We start from the raw sequence: 23,500 nt of genomic DNA, 5'->3' as shown, positions 1-23,500 counted from the left end.
CCCTGGACCCCCCGACTCGCTGACCGGGCAGTGAGACCCCCGTCCTTTCTGTTTGTAACGGGTCCGATTCAAGGCATTCAACATACTATAAGCGATTATTGCAGATTATTTAATATTATATCGAGTTACCGATAACTCTTTGCTTGTAATTTATTTTTCTTACTCTTTTTAAATTATTTTAGAAAGAATAATTGTTTCTCCTTTTTAGTACTTCCTACATCATTAATTTGAGGGAAAAGGGTATGAAATGTCCCTCAACTTTATCATTTAGAGCTTATATACCCCTTGTTATGAAAGTGACTCATATATACATCTACTTATAGATAAATGACTCACATATACCCTTTTCCTCTAACGAAAATATTGGAATGTATGCATCCACCAGTCAGTCAAGGACCAGGTTCCTTGACTCAGTAAGAACAATAACTATAAGTTGCGTCCACCTGCTTTGATGGGATCAGGTCCTCAGCACAGTTACAATAACAGACAGCAAAATAAGTGCTAAAAGTAAAGGTTGAACACACAACTTTACATGAAAACCTCCTTGCTCAAGGAAAAAAATCCACGACCTGTCTCAATAGGACTTTTCGAACTGCGTTTCACTACTTCTCACAAGCAAAAGTAAAATCAGTTTTACACCAAGAGACTAGCCTCCTAATCTCTATGCTAAGTAGTACTTCCTATCACTTAGCTGAGCCAGAGTAGATACAACACTACCCACTATACTAACCCTCACTGATTAATATATATTTTCTTAAGCGGATACCACACCACCCACTAAACCCCCACTCTCTGGACAATTTAGATTTTGACTAAGCAACAACAATGTTGCCCACTAAATCACCTAACTCTAGATGACTTAGACTTTTACAAACCGAAACAAGATCTGAATCCTTTATATATTAGGATCAGATAAACAATGTAAGCACATAAGACACTAAGCTCTAAATACAACAAGACTCTTTAGCACTCCATCTGGTTCCTTGTCGATGAGCAGTGTTCTTCCTTGAAGATGACCTTCACTTTTCAAGCTTATGAATTTTGAGAGAAAATCCAAGTTCAGTTTGCCAAGTCTTAAATTTGTGTTTGTTTGAAAGAGATAATATAAATCACCACAAATTCGTTAAGAAAATCCCATTGGCTGAAGGCCTGCAGTTCAAAAAAGTTTTCCACCTACCGCATCAGAGGTGACAGCTTTTCTGACAACTGTATCATCACCTTTTCATATTGCAGTCTTGCGGGAACCAGGTCCCTTGCATACTTCTTTGTGAGTTCTTGAAAAGGTTTGCTGTTGACTTCCTTCTTTGGATGAATGAATTTAATATTGAGTTTTTCATGTTGAAAATATCAAACATAAAGAGTTATTATCTGTTGGACAAACAAGCCTTCTCCATTCTAATTGGTGTAGTACGTTGACGCTTCACCAACCTTCTGACGCGGACAACTTTTACAGTTGTACTCCATTATGCACCTGAAGGAGGAAACTCTGCCTGGGATCAGGTCCCTGCATTTGTGAGATACTAAAACATACAATCTCGTCCGCTCTTCTTATTTGTGTAGGACACTGCACTTTTCACCTACAACCTGACATGACAACTTTTACGGCTGTACTCCATTTGTATCTGGACGAGAGCACTCTGCCAGGGACCAGGTCCTCGCATTTGTGTGGAGCATCAAAACACCTTGAATATAACAGGAAATGAAAAAATAATTTTAATCTAATTTATTATTTTTTTTAAAAAAATATAATCCTATACGAATAAATTTAATCCTCGTCAAACATATTTTTTTGACTTTTTTTTGTTTCAATGACTAATTTAGAATTATTGATTTGATAATCAAATTTATTTATGTTTCATTAATATTATCGTAAAACTTATTGTAGATGACCAAATTTTTTTCTTCGAATACAAAAATCAAATTACAATATAAACAAAAAAATAGTTTATTTTTTTTTCTTTATACCAATGAATGAAAGAAAAAAATAAAAATAAGAAACTCAAATAATTATAATAAAAGAAGTCACAAAATAATTTATGTATGAAAAAAATTAAAATATACCTTGAACTTTGATAGAAGAATCATATATACCCCTAAACAATTTTTTTAAAAAATTTAAAGTAACAAAATATAAATTTAAAACTAATTTATTAACTTATGTTAAATGAAGGGTATATGTAAGCTCATTTTGTAACGATAGAGGTATATGTGAGCCGTTTGTATAACACTAAGGGCATATATGAGTCACTTTCATAACGAGGGGTATATCAACTCCAGATGACAAAGTTGAGGGGTATATCAGACCTTTTCCCCTTAATTTAATACCACCAAAATATATTAAAATCTATATTTTTAAACGTTCTCCAAATATATCTTCAACATCATCATCATGGATCTTTCGGTTGTATCATATGAAATATATTTTTTTCATATGATATTCTGACAGAGGCGAACTCAGGATTTAAAGAGTTTGGGTGCACTAGTAGTATCTTAATTTAAGCATTAGCGAATATTTCATTGATGATTAACATATAATAGCAAAATTTTTAATGAAGATTAATGGATAATGTCTTTTTCAAAGACGATTAATGAATAATAGAATTTTTTATTAATGACGATCAATGGATAATGTCGTATTTGATTAGTATTAGCGAAGTTTTCAATGACGATTAATGGATAATAGCAATATTTTAATGACGATTAATGGATAATAGCAATATTTAAATGACGATTAATGGATAATAGCATATTTTGTTAATGACGATTAATGGAAATGTTGTATTTGATTAGTTATTAATAGTTATTAGATAGTCATGAGTTCAAATTCCCCTATTTAAAAATTTTGATGTTATAAATAAATCCTACCCCTTTTAGCAATTTTGATGTTATAAATAAACTCTGAAGTTTATAATTAAAAGAGTAAAAAGAACAGATGTCACCTATGATCAATGGATCATATTGCAGATTTAACATAGTACTGCTATAAATGATGATAAATGTCCCTATTTAGTTTTCCACTTTAGAGGGAGTATTTATTATCATTTATAGCAGTACTATGTTAAATCTGCAATATGTATTTAAAGTAAGTTATGTATGCAATAAATATTACTTATCCGTCTCATTTTATGTGGCAACATTTGACCGGGCACGAAATTTAAGAAATAATGAAACTTTAAAATGTTTGTTAAATTGTACTTCAAAAAAGTAAATTTATTTTTCTCTCTCCTCGTATTAGAGTATTATCTTTAAAGTTAAGTGGGACCAATAAGAGTGAAAGATAAATTGTACCTTTAAATGCTTACGAATAAGGAAATGTGACATTCTTTTTAAGACTGACCAAAAAGTGACATTCTTTTTGGGACTGACCAAAAAGGAAATGGGACGGAGGGAGTATTATAATTGTGTTTAACAATATATTATGTTTGTTTTGTAAGAATTTGACATATTGTATTATAAGTGAATTAAAATGTGTAATAAATATATTAATTATCAATAAAACTTGTATTATATGTAAATAATAACTTGTTCTTTATAATATATATTAAAACTGTATTATAAATGTATTAAAAGTGATCAAGTGAAAAAAATATTATTGCTATAAATGATAAATATTTTCTTAATATAATATATGTATGTAAGTTTCTCGATATAAATTCATATTTTTAAATAATTGAATATATTGAAATACATGATCATTCTTTAATAATTAGCCTACATTAATAAGTAATTGAGTATCTAAACACATTTTGTATCCCATAATTAACTCCTTTATCATATTCAAATCACTCTATTTCATCAACCTCCCATTCCACGTTCATCACCTTCATTCTCCCTTTTCCTTATCACCTTCATTCTCCCTTTTCCTTTCTTCGTCTTCACATGATTTCTTCCATTAAATCATAAAATTTGAATTAAAAAATTTACATCCACTTTTCGCCTTGGATGTAAATTTGTTTCAACAAACCTTCGAGATCAAAAGTTAAAATTATTGAACATATATAAGATTAAAAAAATAGATATTTTTTTAACATTTGATCTATTGGACAATCAAAATAAGAATATTCAAGATCACCCACCTGGAGTGTGGACTAGAAAAGGGTCAAAGTATCATTAAAACTCTAATTTGTGTGTGTTGATACACAAACTAAATATATTCTTAATACACACAATAAAAACTCTAATTTAATTGAATCATCGACCCCTAAAATTTGACATGTGCTAGTGAAACAACTCGTTTAACTTCATAGTCATTTTAACTTTAGCACTCTAAAAATCAAACAAAACTTTTAAAATGACTCATTTTGTCGTTAGAATAGTTCATTTCTTCGTATATTATTCAAAAGACATAGCACTGTGAGTGTATATCACTCTCTTTAAGACGGTAAAAATGAAAGATATTAAAATTTTCTTTTAAATATTTTTTCATGGATGTACTTTTATTTTTATTATTTGTTTCTATCTCACTTCTAGTTTGTTTTCTTCTCCATGGCTTAATTAGTATAGTATCCATGAAAGTCACCAAATATCACCACTACTCACCATCTTTAAATCACTTTCATAACTTCATCAATCGATGTATACCACAAATCATAGATGTCAAGTTCACCCTATTTTCACATTCAAGAATTATAAATTCAAAATCTTTCCAATCAAAGTAAATTTAAGCTTGAATAAGCTTAATATACACTACTAAAATAACAGTGTTTAGCAATGGATATTAGCAACAAATTATATTTCGTTGCTAAATAACGACAGATTCGCAACAAAGTATATATTTTGCCGCAAAAATTAAAAATAATTTTTTGAGGTACGATATAATGACAGATTGGCGATGAAATATTTTTTCAGTCGCTAAAAATAACGCAAAATTTTGGCGCCCTAGTTTTTGCTACGAATTTTGCAACAAAATAGGAGTGACATGGAATTTGTGATGAAAAAGCGTTACTAGAATTATAAATATATTTTTATGAAACTTAAATTATATAGTGACAAAAAATTTGTTACTAAAATTTAATCTTAAATAAATATATTTTTCTTGTAGTGACGGATATTATAATCCGTTAATTAGGCTGTTGCAAATTTTTTTAACACTATGTTTGACCAGGGGTCCATTTTATTAATTTTGTTGGGCTCAGAGTGAGTCCAAATAATAATAAAAAAAAAACGCCATCTCTTTCCAAACATCTGTCTAAAAATAGGGTTTTCTTAAAAACACCATCTCTTCTCAAGTTTCTGTCTCAGGTGAAGATGTTCTAGAAAACTACTGCTTCCGTCTCCCAGAATATTTCGGCCAAGATGTGGTTCTCAAACTATTGATTCTGTCTCCTTCATCTATGAGTAAATAGCAAACATTTTGGGGAAGTCAAGCATCGATCGGTTTGGTGAGCTAATCTTCATTTTAGGTTGTTGTTTCCTTTTCACGGTCTTCATCTCATAAATTTGCCTTTAATTTGCCTTTCTTTTGAAGGTATACCATCTGCGTGTGAAACTTGAAGAAAGACATAGACATTTGGTAAGTGTTTAATTTCGCCTTCTTCTTTTTTATGCCATTATTCTTACTTTTTTCAGTGTCAAATCTTCAAAAGATTTTCTGTTGAAATCTAAAAAAGAAACGATGCTTCATCCATAAATTTTCAGTTCTTACTAAGACAAAAAAGATCTTGATATCTAATAAGAAAGAAGCTAAAAGTCTAAACCATTGATTGTATTTTATCAACTGTATATACATAATACTCCTCGAAAGTACATCGAGAGTTCATGACCCATGGGGGACTCGCGAGGTCCATGTACCGACATGGACGATCTTCACGTGTCTGTGCGGACGATCTCAACGCACTATCATAAAGTCAAATAATTTTCGCATGGACGATCTCCACGTGCCCAAATTATAATCTTAACATCTCATCATCCCCAGCACGGACGATCTCTACGTGCCAAACTTATACTCAGTCTCATGTCAATGGATGTACACAATATTATTTCAATAAAGGGGATGATGATGCATCTCAATCAATTAATATCAGCTTAATATATAACCACCTCATTTATCACAACTATACAGGTGCAATAAAGAAAAACATAATCACACAAAGAATTCAAGTCAATAATAAATCAACCAATGCCCATATGCTTTGGCATTCTCGAGTTTCAATCCACATTCTATAGTAATTAACTTTCCCTTTATATCCCGGTACTCGTACCAATGCCCGTCACATCGTTGGTACGATACCCCCATCTTTCGCCCTTACCCATTGTCTATTCCGGTTTTAATTTTTAATTAGGAAAATGTCTTTCAACAAAGTCTAAAAAGCCTTAACATACATACCTTAAATGCCGAACTTGTGCCACGAATCCTCAAGATAGTTCCTTCCCTTTTCGCAAAGTTTCGAAACGTTCCCAATCTACTAATGATGCAACATTTGTAAGTAAGCAAATTTGTGGACATTCAAATTATTATATGTCTATCATAGACCCTAAAACTCACTCATATCTCTAATCAAGCTTCAAATGTTGATATAATTTATATGCCAAAATTGTCATATTTGCTAAATTTCAAGCCAATAATTGAACCTTAATCTCTCCAAATACCCTAAAATTAAATGTTAAATCATATAATATACATCTAATAATTAATTACCTATCTCAAATTATTAAAAAATAATATCTTAATATTGATAAATAAATAAAAGAATAACCAATTCCACCCATTGACGTGACCCATTTTCTTTAAATTCATTGTGCAAAATGCCAAAATTCCTAAAATAATCTATCCAAATGTCAATCATGAAATCATGTCCCCGCCATTTTAGTACCTTATAAAAATAAGAAAATAATAGACCTAATTTTCCAGAACCTGCAATTTCGCTTATGCCGCTGCACATGAGTTTTAAATTCTACACCCTTATTACTTTGACAATCATTAGAAATCATTAGGCAAACATTGTGCCATCATTAGGCAATCATTATATCATCATTAGCAATTATTATCCTACTAAAAAACCATCCTACGGTACAATCAATGTTAATATAGCAAATTTCCAATTCCTTAACAATATTAACTAATATAATAGTATTTTATTTTGGACACTTAGCAATTATGGCATGCAACACCTAGAATATAATTTGCATCAACTCACCTGCAAAATCTGATTGAGTCGCCCACTTCTTTTCCGTTAAGTTTTTGTGCCCTTATTTCTTTCTTTTCTAATGATAATTAAGTGCTTAAAGTGGTTAATTCCACTAAGTTAATTTAATTATATGGGTCAAGTATAAAAGGTATTAAATGAATTATGGATTTGGTCCACTAATTATGAACTATATTAATTATTTATTAAAATTTTCATCAACTAGATACTCTTAGTTATCTTTTCGAAGTTCCCATTTAAATTTTACGAAAAGAGTCAAAATAGTCGTAGTTCTCAAAACAACCTAGCGGGTCGTTACATCAAGTAAAACGAATACACCGAAATCATTATATCTTACTAATTTCAACCTTGTAATGCTGAATAATAAGAGCTTTCAAGATATATTATCGTAATTTTTTTTTATCATAGGATATTAGAAGGCTATGAAGTGGGACAATTAATCCCATAAAGATTAATGTTTTGGATGCTATCAATTTTGCAATCCTGCTTGGACAAAAATTGTTCAACAATAAACAATAGCAAATTATTTTTGACACTGTAAAATTCGTACGAGGAGATGCAATATCAGAGAATTTGAATGAACTCACTTGTGAAAACGTCATTCATGAACTTGATGTAATGATTAATGATCTCGGTTACCACAATAAAATGGATGTCAATAACCTGTTGGATTATCCGGGTGAAAGTGATACATGTTCAGAGGTCCAGCGTTTAGAAGAAATTATGGATACCATCGGAAAAACAATGTTGATGATGAAGTTGAAGATGATACTATATCTTTGGAACTAGTTACACGTAAGGAAAAACTTGTCACATCTAGAACTCTTCACAATTTTATGGTGCAGTTCGAAAAGACAACACCGAAACTCTTGAATGAAATAAGAAAATTAGAGATGAGCTTCAACTAGATTTAAATTTTAAGAAAAACAACACACAATAAAAATCATATTTCACTAAATTTTCTTAGATATATTTGATCTTTTTAAAGAATTATTGATTTATGATATTAATTGGACCATATATTTATATAGGGGTCTTTTGGAAATATTATCTTATCGAAATTGATGATTTCTTTCATTGGTCCAAGTCAAGACAGGAGAAAAATATTATTTTAAAGATATTATTAAATTGAGTATTAATTTATAGAGATTTTACTGTAGTTATGTTAACATTTATCAATGGACCGCATAATGCGCGAATACATAAACTAATAATGATAAATGAATAACATTTTTTTTGATTCAATTTGTTGCGCACCCCTAATCGATACCAACAATTGGATTGAACTTTTGATTGGTTTTTAGGAAATTAAAAATCTTGTAATACTTGAATATCGTGAGACACCGTGATTTCATATTACATATGGAATATCTGTCTCCCAATGAATGATAATCTTTTTCAATAACATAAGAGAAACAATCTCTTATGACAACATCATCACACATGACATTGACTATCAACTAATAATCCTATCATGTCGAGTCAGTGATGGAGTCAAAAATTTTTAATAAGGAATTCAAAATTTTAAAAAAATCCTATCATGTTGAGCCGGTGATGGAGTCAAAATTTTCGATAAGGAGTTCAAAATTTAAAAAAATAAACACGTGAAGTAGCCGAGAGAAATTTGACATCTATCAAATATATATAAAATTATTTTAACAATGTAAAAATAATAATGTAATTTTTCGACGAAAGAAATTCAGATGAACAGGCCTAAGATATAGTGGCTCCACCACTGTGTCTTGCATTGCTCTTTACAGTATAATATAAAAACACTCTCCTAGAAATAATACTAATTCGTCTAATATCATCCATATGCTTAAACATAATCATAGGTCCTAGATATAGATTATCATTATTGACAAAAGAACAATAATATTGCAAAAAGCATAATTACTCCCTGAATTAAGATTGATTTTTTTAGTTACACTTTATTTCGTAGGAGTTCTATAGCCCCTTAAATTTTTCTTAAAAGTGAAAAAAAATGCTATTTTAGTAATGAAAGTTCCTTTCTTTTTGACTAGATTCTTATTTCTTGAAATCAACTTTTTTTTCTCCATTATAATCCAGGAACAAAGTAATTCACTGACAAATATTAAAAATCAATTTGATGTATAATTAACTAGAAAATAATTAAGATATATAAATTCAAACGTTAGAAATATTATATTTCAAATTAAAGTGTTACTCTTAACAAACATTGTTGACTATGCCATTTCAGGAGGTTAGGTCAGGAATATGGTCTACTTTAGAGTTAATTTAGTCTTAAGAAATGTAAGTATCAGTTTTAAATTTTATTCTAAAAATCTTATAGTTATTGCATTATCAAATATGTGTTAAAAGTTGTATTTTGACAAAAACAAGATGAATATTAATTTGATAAAATGACCAAATAGCCTTTGGCTCCAAAACCGCTTGTTCTTCCAAAAAAGAAATCACTGTCACATCTCGAAACCATACCCTAGAAGATAGGGTACAATCTCGGATGTAACCGGCGTACTGGACCTCTCGGAGGTCTTATACAAGCCCTTTCATATCATTCATCGCATAAACATAGTGAAAAGTAGTGTGAAATTAAAACTTTTCACAAAACATAAAATAGTCTTCAAAATCTCTTTCATATAAAAGTAATAGGAAATATTAAGTCTCAATCTCATCATCTTAAGACACAAGAATACTTGGGACACGACCCATACTTCAAAATACGAATATAGAAATACTTAGTCTATTACAATACTTTGAATAAAAACATAAAAGACATATATGCCCTCGAATCAAGTGAGGACATACTTCAACTTCTCTTGAACAATCTTCTAAGTCCAAGTCTTCACTTCTCAAAGCTCTTCACCTACCAAGAACTATATAGATAGATAAAAGCATGGAGTTAATATAACCGCATGTACTAAGTATGCTTTATGCATAAAAATCATGAAAACAGACATTTATTAAAAAAATATGCATCTTTCATTTAAAAATCATATTATAATCATAAGAACAATATTTAACAACTTAGAAACACATACAGAAACATTTAAACAACAAATCATAATTTTTTACTCACTTAATAGTGAGGTGCATTCACTGTTACAATGACTAAATTCACTGTTACAATGAATTGCTTAAACCTCCCTTTAGACAACCTTTGGCATGTAATCTTCTCGCTCAAAGCTATCCTAAGATTCACTTAAGTCACAAAAAGAGAGACCGCCCATACACCCTCTCTAGATGTGGCTAAACGACCCTTAGGATTACTTATAATGAGTCACATACACACTTACAAGACATCAAACATCAACATATTAGTGATATGACATTCTCCTTCCAAAGGCTATCAAAAGACTTACTTAAGTAAATCAAGAAGATAACGTCCATAGTGACCTCTTCAAGATTACCTAAATAATCCTTAAGACTACCTAAGGCTTAGATCATGTCTACAAAATCAACCAACTTCCCTAACTAGAGCCATCCTCAAGACTTCCAAGGATAAGATATGAAGAGATCATCATTTATGCCCTCTTCACACTTTAGCTAAGGAATGCTTAAGTCACTTTAGATTAGGTACTCATTTATTTAAATACTCCTTAACATAAGTCATTAGTTCATTAAAACTCATACATCACCTAAAGGACATTCAAATAATGGTCTTGGACAAGACCTAGGAACTCAAAGTAACACCTTCAAAGTCTATTGTGCAACGTCTAGATAGCGTCCCATACCACCACCTAAACCTCATGAACTTCTCCAATGCTAATAGGTATTCCACATGATGAGAATAGGCAATAACCGACATAGACCATGATAGCAAGACATGAAATCCGGAGTTCTATCCTACTCCGATGAGGTTGCTCTACTTGCCAATGGTAGAACTTAGACACATCCCATGTAGACACATGGTTAAGGAATATGAAGGGCATACTTTGTAATCTAGTCTCATACTTAACTAGAACTAATTTCCCTTACCATATTCAGTCGGTGCTAGCCTTAGTTCTCATAGACCAATTCTCATTAAGGTTCATATAAATGCGTCCCCTATCTAGTTCATGACCCAATTACATTCAACCAGCCAAAGCAAGGTCCACTAGGGCATATCTCACTATGGCGACAAAAAGCTCATCGTGACTTTCCTAAGGTATGATATGATGACATTCGAGCCAATCAACGCATCAAGTAAGGGACCCAAGTCTACCTAAACAAGACACAACATACTTCCATTTAACACAAATTGTCTATCTTCCTTTAGACTCTTAGGAATGAACCTTAACCTTATTTAGTCAACCTATTCATTACCTTAACATTATCAACTTAACCATTTTAGACTCATCTATCCAATTTAGGATCAACCATGTATCAACTCTAAGACTACACACTTAACACATAACCATAACATAACATGATTAACTAAATAGTATCAATAGTCTAACACATACTTTAACATATAGGTAGATATGATCACACATCATCAAATCAACTACACAAATATCCATATAAGTTTAAGTAGTGCCGACAAAGTCATGATCATCAATATTCTAGAAAGTAACGTCGACAAAGCCACATTAATTCACATAGCACCGCCACCAAAGGTGTACCAAACCAATCATAACATAATTGAAGTATATATAACATCAAAATAAAGGAAATGGGGTAGAACACATCCACTTTATCACCAACACTTCAATTCAATGCTAAATTACTCAATTCGATAACACAAGACCCTTACCCAAGGCCATAACCAACAATTCAACATAAAAACTACAATAATCAATAAACTAGATTAATTCAATGTAGATTCATCAATCTAATACAACATAGATGTCAATTTACTACAATTATTACATCATTAGAAAGCCCATAAGAAACTACATAAGAATTCATCAACATTAGATTAATATCAAGTAACCCACATCTTAGTCAAAATCTAGGGTTCATACAATTCATGGATTCATAGGTAATTTAGATTGAAATCATCAATACAATATCAATTAGATCATAATTCAATGTTTATAAATCATTTATACAAGAACCCATGGTAGAATCATGAAATTGGACAATTCAACTTTAGAAAACATCTTGAGAGTTGGGCTCCTTGATGAAACAAGTTTCAAGGATCAAAAGTCATACCTCAAGGATGATAATTCTTCATCTTGATGAAGAATTTTCACTCAAAACGTCACCTCCAAGTTGTTTCTTCAATTTGGACTTCAATGGAGTCTTTGAGTTTTCTTAAGGGATTCTGGGATTTTGATTTTGAAGAATGAGGTCTTCCGTGTGATTACCCTTTATATACTTAATTAAAATACCCAAAAGAACCTTAATAAACCGCCAATGACTTAATTTAGAAGTGATTTGAATTTGCAATTCACCACTTGACTTGGCAGCAGATCTGCACGCAGAGACAACCCTCACTGACGACCCCATTGACAGGGCGTCAGCCCACTGACGGGCCGTGCTGGCAACCGTCGGTGGGTTCAGAGACTTGCCAAGTTTCTCTTCCTTCCCCCAGGCCAAGTCCCCATCGACGACACCCATTGACAGGGCATCAACAGGCCTACGAGCCGTCGACTGCTCCGTCGTTTGGGGTCTGCCTGGGACAGCTTTGCCAACAAATTGGGTCTTTTCTCAAGGACCCTTGGATGGTCCTTGGGGATAATTTTCCCGGACGTTTCAAACCCAAATACAATATTCTATGAGTTTAAAACCTCTCACATAAGTTTCATACAAAATGAACACATAAAACTCGACGAAATACGCCTAGACGCACAAGGTCACTTCAAGGCATATCTTTCGAACGTCATGGATGTTCTTGGACATTTGACCTCCAAACTTCTCGAAACTCAACACACTAGTTATACATGCTATAATAACTCACTTAAGGACCTTACAACTTCATGAAACATACATAAACACATAGAATCACATATGAGGCATTTAGGTGACTTAGTTGTCGAACGTCTTGATCTTCTGACATTTGACTTCCAACACACCTAATACTTTATCTACTGCATCTATACCATGTATTAGACATATTTAGGACCTTAGACCATCAAGACCAGCATGTTAGGCTCTAGTTAACCTTAGTCATTTTTGGGGTCTTGCAACCACTCTTGAGTTTTTCTTTCTTATTTACTCTCTCTCTTACTTTACTCCTTTTTTCTTCTTTATTTCACCTATCAGTTTGATTTATTTTGTTGATTCATTTGTTGTTCCAGATTTTATTTTATTGTTAGATTTATATAATTTTAATAAGATGGATCTGAATAGTCAATTAAACGAAGTATTGAATAATGTTTTGGGGTTAGATGAGGATAATAGTTTGTTGTCCCAAAAATCATGAAGATTTCTATGGTGCATACAATAGGCCTGGAAAAAAATTAAAGATTCTCGTGACCTATAGACTTAAAAAAAACTAAAAAATACCTAAAATTTGGAACCTAAACTTAGATTTGAACTCGTGATCTATAGACTATTCGTTTAAGCTTTAAACATTTGCGCTGCAATAGCATTCTTTCATAATTACGAAAGAAAATGTATTTACTCTCTTTTATATCAGTTGTTTATTGAATATCACTAGTAAATTTAAAATGTGATATCATCAACAAATAAAGTCTAATAACTACTAAAATGTGAAGATAAATTGATCAAAGGTTGATATGTATCATAATGAATTGTATTTATACCCACTTAAAACGTGATCATGCATATATAATCGCATTCAATTAACTTGTATTTGTGAGGGAGCATAACTCATATAATACTATATCCATTACATTTATTTTCATCATAATGATTTGACTTTAATAATAAAAGATCTTCAATTTTGTGAAACAATCCAAATATAAACTTTTACAATCTTATTTACAAAAAAATGAATTTAAAAGTTATTTAAATTCTAAAAGTTTCAAAGAGTCTAATTTTTTAAAAGACCTAACATTGGGACATAACCTAGATTCGAACTCGTGACCTATAGGCTATTCATTTAAGCTTTAATCATTAGTGCTACAATAACATTTGTTCATAATTACGGAAGGAAATGTATTTACTCTCTTTTCATATTAGTTGTTTAATGAATATCACTAGGAAATTTAAAATGTGATATTATCAATAAATATAGTCTAATAATCCCTAATAAGTGAAGATAAATTGATCAAAGATTGACATGTACCATAACTAATGGTATTATCTGATTATAACTTGATCATGCATATATAATCACATTCAATTGACTTGTATTTGTAAGGGAACATAACTCACATAATACTATATCTGTTACATTTATTTTCATCAATATGATTCGCCTTATAATAGTGAAAAATCTTCAATTTTTGTGAAATAATCCAAATATTAAATTTTAAAATCATGTTTACCAAAGTAATATAAAATTAAAAATTATTTAAATCCTAATAACTTCACAGAGTCTATTAATTTTAAAAAATACCTAAAATTGGGACCTAACTTTGATTCGAACTCGTGACCTATAGACTATTTGTTCAAGCTTAAACCATTGGTGCTGCAATACATTCCTTCATAATTACCAAAGAAAAATTATTTAATTTCTTAATATATCACAAGAGAATTTAAAATGAAATATTACTAATAAATATAGTCTAATAACCCCTAAAATATGAAGATAAATTGATCAAAGGTTGACATGTACCATAACTAATTGTTTTACACAATTAAAACTTGATCATGCACACATTCAATTGACTTGTATTTGTAAGGGAGCATAATTCACATAATACTATACCCATTACATTTATTTTTATCAGATGAATCGACTTATAATAGTGAAAAATCTTAATTTTTTGTGAAAAGGATCCGAATGTATACCTTTACAATCTTATTTACCAAAAAAATAAGAAATTAAAAATTATTTAGATCCTAAAAGTTTCACTAATTTTAAAAAAATATACTCGAAAAGTCTAGATTCGAACCACGACCTATTGACTATTCGTTTAAACTTTAACCATTCGTGCTACAATAACATTCAATCATAATTACGAAAGAAAATTTATTTAGTCTGTTTATATTAGTTGTTTAATGAATATCACAAGTAAATTTAAAATGAGATATTACCCCTCAAATGACTTAGGTGAAGCTAGAGCCTAACGGTTGTTATGATGGTATAAGGTCCTAAAATGGTCGAAAATGTGGTATTGAGGCAGTGTCTAGAGTTTTAGGTGGTTTGGAAGTGAAACGTCAAGGGACGACCAAGACGTTCGAAGACTAAGTCACCTATGTACCTCATATGTGGTTATGTGCCTAATTGTGTGTTTCATGAGTTAATGAGGTCATTATATGAGTTATTATGGTGTTTATAGGCAGTGTGTCAAGTTTCATGAAGTTTGGAGGTCAAACGTCCATGATGTTCGAAAGGTTTGCCTTGAAATGACCTTGTATGTCTTGACATGTTTTGTTGGATTTTACATGTTCGTTTTAGATGAAATTCATGCGAGAGGTCCTAAACTCGTACACGAACATATTCTGGTTGGAAACGTCTGGTCAAAGTCCCCAAGGACCAACCAAGGGTCCTTGAAAAAGGACCCTTCATTTGAGCCAAGGCTGTCTAGACCAGGCCCCAAACGACAGAGGCAAACAATAGCTCGTGGTCCAGTCGACGCCTCGTCGATGGGTGTCGTTGGTCAAGACTTAGCCTAGGGAGATCAAGCTCCCAAAGGCAAGTCCCTGAACCAAACGACGAGAGGACATGATAGTCCGCTTCTGCACAAACGGTCCGTCGACTGCCCATTCGTCGATGGTGCTGTCAAATTCGTAGCTTCACTGTAATGTTTAGGGGTGAAGTTGTAAATTCACCCCACGTCCAAATAAAAGGAAGGGCGGTTACTTAGGGTTCTTTTGGGTATTTTAAACATGTTTATAAGTCTAAAACACTTAGAAGATTTCATTCTTCAAAATCAAAACTCAAATTCCCTTAGAAATTCTCTAAAACTCCATTGGAGCCAAAACTCAAGGAAGGGCTTGGATTGGAGAATTGAGTGGAGATTCTTCATCAAATCGGAGGATTAGCTTTATTGAGGTATGATTTTTGATCCTTGAAACTCTATTCATCAAGGAGCCCAACTTTCAAAGAAGTTTTCTAAAATTTTCAAAGATGAATTGTCCAATTTCATGATCTATCCATGGGTTCTTGCATTAAAGGTTTTAAAACATTGTATATCGATTAAATTATTGTTAATTAGATGATTTTAACTCAATTAATCTATGAACTCATGTAATTGATGAACGCTAGTTTTTGACTACTTTATGGGTTAAGTGATTTGGACTTAATGCTTGTGAATTCTAATGTAGTTTTCTCTGTGCTATCGATTGATGTAATAATTGTATTGAATTGGTATCTAGGTTGTATTAGATTGATGAATCTATATTGAATTTACCTAGTTTCATTGAGTATCATAGTTTTTATATTGAATTATTGGTTATGGCCATAGGTAAGGGTCTTATGGTATTTAATCAGATGATTTAGCATTTGATTGAAGTGGAGAGAACGGAGTGGTGGTACGCTGCCCTAATTCTCTTTATTTTATGTTAATTAGACTTCAATTATGTTGTGATTGGTACGGTCCGCTTATGGTGGCGATGTTATGTGCTTTATTTGCAATTGATGTGTCCTTGTCGGCGTTACTTTATGTAATATGATGATAATGGTCTTGTCGACACTAATTGAAAGTATTATGATAATTTGTGTAGTTGATTCATGTAAAGTATGATCATATCTATCTACATGTGAAGTAATGTGAAAGTATGTGTTCTGTCTATGTATATTACGAGGTTATGTTAGACTATGACTATCTGCTTATATGTGTAGTCTTAGATATTGATACATGATTATTCGTACTTGAATATATGAGTTGTGATGGTTATATTGATGATGATATAGTAATGTATATGATGACATAAAGATGATAAGGGTCATTCCTAAGTGCTTTAAAGAATGATATGTTATATGTGATAAAGTAAAGAATGTTGTGTCTTGTGTCCCTTACTTGATACATGTATGGATGATATGTGAATACGAGATGTCTTGACTAGGTAGGCATAGTGCACCCTTGTCATGTATGAATGAATGATATGTGAGACCTTAGATGATGTTAAGAAGGTCATGTACGTAGAACCTTAAACCTAGTGGTAAGGTTATGAATATTGAAGTCGAAGAGCCGTAATGGTATCCTTCATGTAAAAGAATGATGGACTTAGGGTTGACTGGCTAAAACGACATCATATCATCCTTAGGAAAGTCATAATGAGCTATCTTAGTCGCCATTGAAAAGTAACCCTAGTGGACAACTTTGGTAGGGTGAATGTGATTAGGTTATGAAGTAGATAAGGAACCTCTTCGTGTGATCCTTTAGTGTCAATTACTCTATGAGAACAAAGGCTAGCATCAAGTGATTATGTCATGGGAAGCAGCTCTACTTGAGAAGGAGACTAGATTACAATGTAGCTCTACTTGAGAATGAGACTAGAGTGCATAAAAACCCTTCATATTCCATAACAATGTGCCTACATGAGATGTGTCCTAGTTCTACCCTTGACAAGTAAAACACCCTCATCGGAGTAGGTTAGAACTCCAGATTCCATGTCTAGCTATCATGGTCTATGTCGGTTATTGCCTATTTTCATCATATGTGGTACCTACTAGCATTAGAGAAGTTCTATGAAGTTTAGGTGGTGGTATGAGATGCTATTTAGACATTGCAAAACAGGCTTTGAAGGTGTTAGTTAGAGTCCCTAGGTCTTGTCCAAGACCAATACTTGAATGTCCTTATGTGATGAATGAGTCTTAAATGAATTAATAAATGTAATGACTTAAGTTAAGAAAACATGTCAATCAGTAAGTACTTCTCTAAAGTAGTTAAAAGTTGTCTAATTAAGGTGTGAAGGGGGCATAAAAATGGTCACTTCGTATCTTACCTAGATAAGTCTTGAGAATGATTCTAGTTAGGAAAGATGTTGATTATGTGGACATGATCTAAGCCTTAGGTAGTCTTAAGGATTATTTAGGTAATATTGAAGAGGACAATAATGGACGTTATCTTCTTGATTTACTTAAGTCTTTTGATAGCCTTTGGAAGGAAAAATGTCATGTTACCTATGTGTTGATGTATTATGAGTGTGTGTAACTCATTATAGGTGGTCTTATGGATCATTTAGGTGTGCCTAGAGAGGTTGTATGAGCGTTTCTCTTTGTCTTACTTAAGTGAGTCTTAGGATAACTTTTAGTGAGTGGATTACATGCTAGGAAGTGGCTAAAGTGAAGTGAATGAACTTCACAGTACAGTGAAGGAACTTCACTGTAACAGTGATAATGTTTTCTTAAAATGTACTAAATTGCTTAAATGTTATCTTATGTGTTTCTAAGGTGTTAAATGTTATTCTTATGATTATGACATGATATTTAAATGAAAAAGATGCATATTTCTAATAAATCTCAGTTTTCATGATTTTATGCATTATGTCATACTTAGTACATGTGTTTGTCCTAATTCCATGCTTTTATCTATCTCTATAGTGGTTGGTAGCTGAGGAGCATTTGAGAAGCAAGACTTGGATTGTATTATCATTCAAGTGAAGTTGAAGTATGTCCTCATTTGACTTGAAGACATAGATGTCTTTTATTAAAGTATTGTAATAGACTAAGTATTTCTATATTCGTATCGTATGGGCCGCATCCCAAAGTATTCTCGTGTTTAAGATTTGATGAAATGAGATTTAGTATTTCCTATGAGTTTTATATGAAAGAGTTTTTAAAGACTTCTAGAATGTTTATGAAAAGTTTTAATTCCGCACTACTTTTTATATGTTTATATGCGATGAACGATTACGGAAGGGCTTGTACAAGACCTTCGAGAGGTCAAGTATGCCGGTTGCATTCCAAGAATACCACATCTTCTAGGGTGTGATTTCGGGATGTGACAAATAATTCTTAAAATGTGAAGATAAACTGATTAAAGATTGACATGTACCATAACTAATTGTATTACACAATTATAACTTGATTATGCATGTATCATAATTTGTGTGTTCATTGATAAAAGATTAGACATTGATTTTTTAGGATAAATTTTTTCATTCTATATTTTATTAATAAATGGTCCGTAATGATCTTAAATATAATATAATATTTTTTTTGTTCTCTTTGTTAGTATTCATGTGTTACTCTTTATAATAATCAAATTTTATTGCATCTACTTCGTAGTTTAATTTATAATCTTATTTTGATAAGGTTGATAGTGCCTTTTCTTGTTGATATGACTCGTAATTTAATTGATTATTTTTATTTAAATCAAATATTAACAAGACATCTTAATATATCGTCGTTAAATCTTTAATATTGTAAGAAAACAACAAAATCATTGAAAATAATTTATCATATATCTGTAGAATGATTAAATTCTTAAAATGCGTAGTTTGTGTTTTTTGAAGGATCCTATATAGGTGTACCTTGTCAAAATTTTATAGTATTGTATATTTTTGAGAAGTCCAGAAAAATCAAATAGCAAGAAAAATAAAAAAAAATTAAAGTGATGAAAAATTTCACCTATCTTGAATTTCAAGAACAAAATAATATCGTATAAATTGACGAAGCATATATTTTTATATAGGTATAATAGGATGCTTTCCGTTTTTTTAATTTAATGAAATTAGTACCAAAACTTATGTAATTGTTTATCAAGAACATTGATGCTCTTTCAGTTATATTTTTTTTGAAGATATTTGATGAATTTAAGTGCTTTTGGAATTCTGAAATTTTTGAGAAAAATAAAAGAATAAATTAATTTTATACTTTATTTTCCATATTAATAGTCTATTTTTCTACAAATTTCGAAAGAAATTATAAATAAAATAATTGTTTTACTAATTTACATTTATTTTTTAAAATTTATAATTTTTTTTTACACTAACAAAAAGAAAAAAATGTTATAGTAAAATAAAAAAATTGTAATTAATTATATTTTTGTAAATTAACAAATAATTTTATTTAACTATTTTTAGTAATATAATAATTACTTTTGAGATGGAAAAATAATATTAAAATGTTAGAAATAGAATGAATATTTCTTTTTGAATTTCACATTTTTTCAGGAAAAAAATTAGTTAAGTATGGAAGTAGAGAAATTTGAAACATTAATTAGAAAAGAAAAATCAAAGAAAAAGAAGTTAAAAAAAAGTAAGAAAGAGAAAAAATAGTTAAAAGAAGAGAGAGAAAAATGGACTAGGATCATTTTCTAGGATTCAATTCTTTTCACATGACCTCAAGTATTGTCAGCCACTTCTAGGTAGTTTGAACTGAAAAATAATTATTAAAAATTAATTTTTTCAGAAGTGATTTACTTCTAAATATTAGTGGTTTTTCTGGGATCTAACTCTTTTCATGTGACCTCAAGTATTATCAGTCACCTTTTGGGCAGTGTGAACTGAAAAATTATTATTATAAATTAGATGTTTCAGAAGTGATTTTACTTTTAAATATTAGTGGTTTTTCTGGGATCCAACTCTTTTCACGTGACCTTAAGTATTGTCAGTCACCTCTTGGGCAGTGTGAACTGAAAAATAATTATTATAAAGTAGATTTTTTCAGAAGTGATTTTACTTTTAAATATTAGTGGTTTTACTTTTGAGGGTGATTTGGGTACAAGAAATAAATGAACTTACCAATCACCCTTAACTTTTCAGCTAAATTACAAAAAGACCTAAAATTTGTTGCTCGTGTCAAGTCATGCCAAAAAGTTGTCTTGCCAAATATATTTTTTCAAATAAAAATTGGTCAAACCTACTTTTAATTAGATTGACTTATAAAAAGTAGTTTTAACGTCAAAAATTGAAAATCAAATTGAAATGACTTTTAAATCAAAAATAAAATGTCAAACTGAAATGACTTTTCAAAAAATAGAAAGTATGGAAAACCTACTTTTGATATTTGACTTCAAACACTTTCCAATTTATTTTAAATCATTTTTCACTTTTTTTTTTATATTTGCTAAAACCTTCTAGAAATAAAAAATAAACGTAAAAATAGATTTATCAACTTTTAAGTCAATCCAGATATCCTCTCGATGATTTTAGTGACTATTTCCTCCTTTTTGATTTCTAATCCCGTACTCAAATATAAATAACTATTTATCTAAAATGCTCAAATTCAATACTTCTAATTAAAATAAAAATAAAAAGATATTCATTCTTCCACCCCCAATTTTTTTTTTGGGTTTGATTTTGAATGACTAATTTCTATAGGCGGAGTGGTAGGTAGTATTAAAAAAACGCACACAATATCTTAGAAGGCGGAACACGAAACTAGGATAAGAATTTGAAAAAAAAAAAAAGGAAAGGAGAAAAAGGCAAACAAATCCAAGAACTAACAATTACTCCAAAAGTTAAATTCAACTATTTCCTCCTTTCCCTCGTGTGCAAACTTGCAGTAAACCCAGCAAGGTCTGCATTTGTTCGTCCTTGACGGCGACGGTTTGCCGGAAATTTTTACATACTCCGTCTCCGTGATAGGTGTTTCATTCATCAGATGGAAGTAGAAGGTGAAGAGTTGAAGAAAAGGAAGCAGGTTGGCGAAGATACAGTGCACGTCTCTTCGTCACCTGGGGATTTTTGGCGATCTCGCAACGGACCTCGCAAGTTTTTCGACCGTTATAGCCTACCTAAAGGTTTACTTCCTTGCTCTTGACTTCAGTTCACAGTACTAGTTCACATTTGCCTTTGGTTAGTTTTGGCAATTTACTCACTGTGTACCATCAGTCTATCGGCCAATTGCAGGTTTATTATTGCAATCAGGTTGCTTGAAAGGAACTAGAGATAGTATAGATAACTAGAAAAAAAATTAGGTAACAGTTTACAACTAGTCTTTATATTGTTAGGGCATATAACTTAATTAATCTTCGCCAATATAACTTTCAAGTTGATTGTTGACCTATAGGAAGTGATTCTCTCTAAATCGCGTAGTCAGAGGGCTGAACTCAGTAAGGCAAAGACAAAATGTGTACAGTTACTCAATATACAGGGTGCAGTAGTAAGACTAAGGCTCAGTGGTTGAGAGATGCTCAGAAGTATTAAAGGAAAAAGAAGAAAACTCTGTATTCCAAAGATTCAGGATGAGGAGGGGCAATGCAGAGAAGGGGGAGAGGAAGTTGCAAAGGCTGCAATTGATTACTTCTAGAGAACTTTTAATATTGACTCAAAATCTGGAAACCTGACTTGCATCGAGTATATACAAGCCAGAGAATCTGATGAAGATAATGCTATGCTCATGGCAAAACCAACTAAGGAGGAACCAAAAGCTAGTGAGATTGATATTGATCCAACAAGTGCAGCAGGACCAGATGGGATAAATGCTTTGTTCTATCAGATGTGTTGGCCAATAATTGCTGATAATGTACATAGTGCTGTGACTGCTTTCTTCTAGGGTGCCAACATTCCTAGGTTCTTACATACATATCTTGTACGTTGCCAAAGGTTAAGTTCCCTCAGCAGTTATCTGACTTGCGGCCTATTAGCCTATGTAATGTTTCCAGTAAGATTTTCTCCGAGATCCTTTATACTACATTGGCTCTGGTCTTGCCTAAGATCATTTCTGTGAATCGGTTTGGATTTTGTAAATGTTAGACGAATTTCTGAAAACATTTTGTTTGCCCAAGAGATTATCGACGACTTTGATAAGGAGCAAAAAGGTGGGAATTCAGTGATGAAGTTTGAAATGGCCAAGGTCTATGACAGAGTGACTTGGCCTTTTTTGAGCCAAGTAATGAGGAGATTGGGTTTTTCAGAAGCATGGGTACAAATGGTGTTAAGCTTTCAGCCAAGTAATGAGGAGATTGGGTTTTTTCAGAAGCATGGGTACAAATGGTGTCGAGACAAATCTCATGCAACTGGTATTCTGTCATTGTAAATGCTCAGAGGCATGGCTTCTTAAGTCTACTAATGGACTAAGATAGGGTGATCCAGGTCCTCTTTGTTAGGACCGAAAATAAGCAGGTGTAAACGCGGAAGCTACCAAAGCAAACCTCAAAAGACCACGAGTAAGAAGACAACGAGAAATATACCAAAAGACACAAAGATTTAACGTGGTTCAGTCAATCGACCTACGTCCACAAAGGAGATGAGCAATCCACTATAAATATGAGAGTACAAAATACAGAGAGAAACAACCTCAACCAATTCACTCGGAATACATGGGAGGTTCACACAAGTGATAACGTATCAAGCTTGTGACCCACAAATTCTCCCTCTAACCAAAACTCTCAAAGCTTTTTAAGACTACATTGTGAATGCTGATTAAGTTAGAAGGAACATGCCTCTATTTATAGAAACCTAAACCTTTTCCTACAAGAAAA

General features: G+C 31.7%; 1 protein-coding gene across 4 annotated transcripts in view; it reads left to right on the top strand.

Moving 5' to 3' along the window:
* Positions 1–21,444: 21,444 nt before the first annotated feature.
* The window catches only part of LOC107031581 (mRNA-capping enzyme-like), a 23,480-nt gene continuing 21,424 nt past the window's right edge, over positions 21,445–23,500 (top strand). The window contains exon 1 of one of the 4 annotated variants that reach the window (XM_027911736.1): positions 21,445–21,817. In XM_027911736.1, the coding sequence (XP_027767537.1) occupies positions 21,679–21,817 (139 nt within the window). In that variant the 5' untranslated portion in view covers positions 21,445–21,678. The remainder of the gene's footprint in view (positions 21,818–23,500) is intronic. The other 3 variants (XM_015233001.2, XM_015233002.2, XM_015233000.2) reach the window with 3 other exon arrangements.

The sequence above is a fragment of the Solanum pennellii genome, chromosome 9, assembly GCF_001406875.1.
Source record: "Solanum pennellii chromosome 9, SPENNV200".
NCBI lineage: Eukaryota > Viridiplantae > Streptophyta > Magnoliopsida > Solanales > Solanaceae > Solanum > Solanum pennellii.
This window is presented reverse-complemented; position numbering and strand designations above follow the sequence as displayed.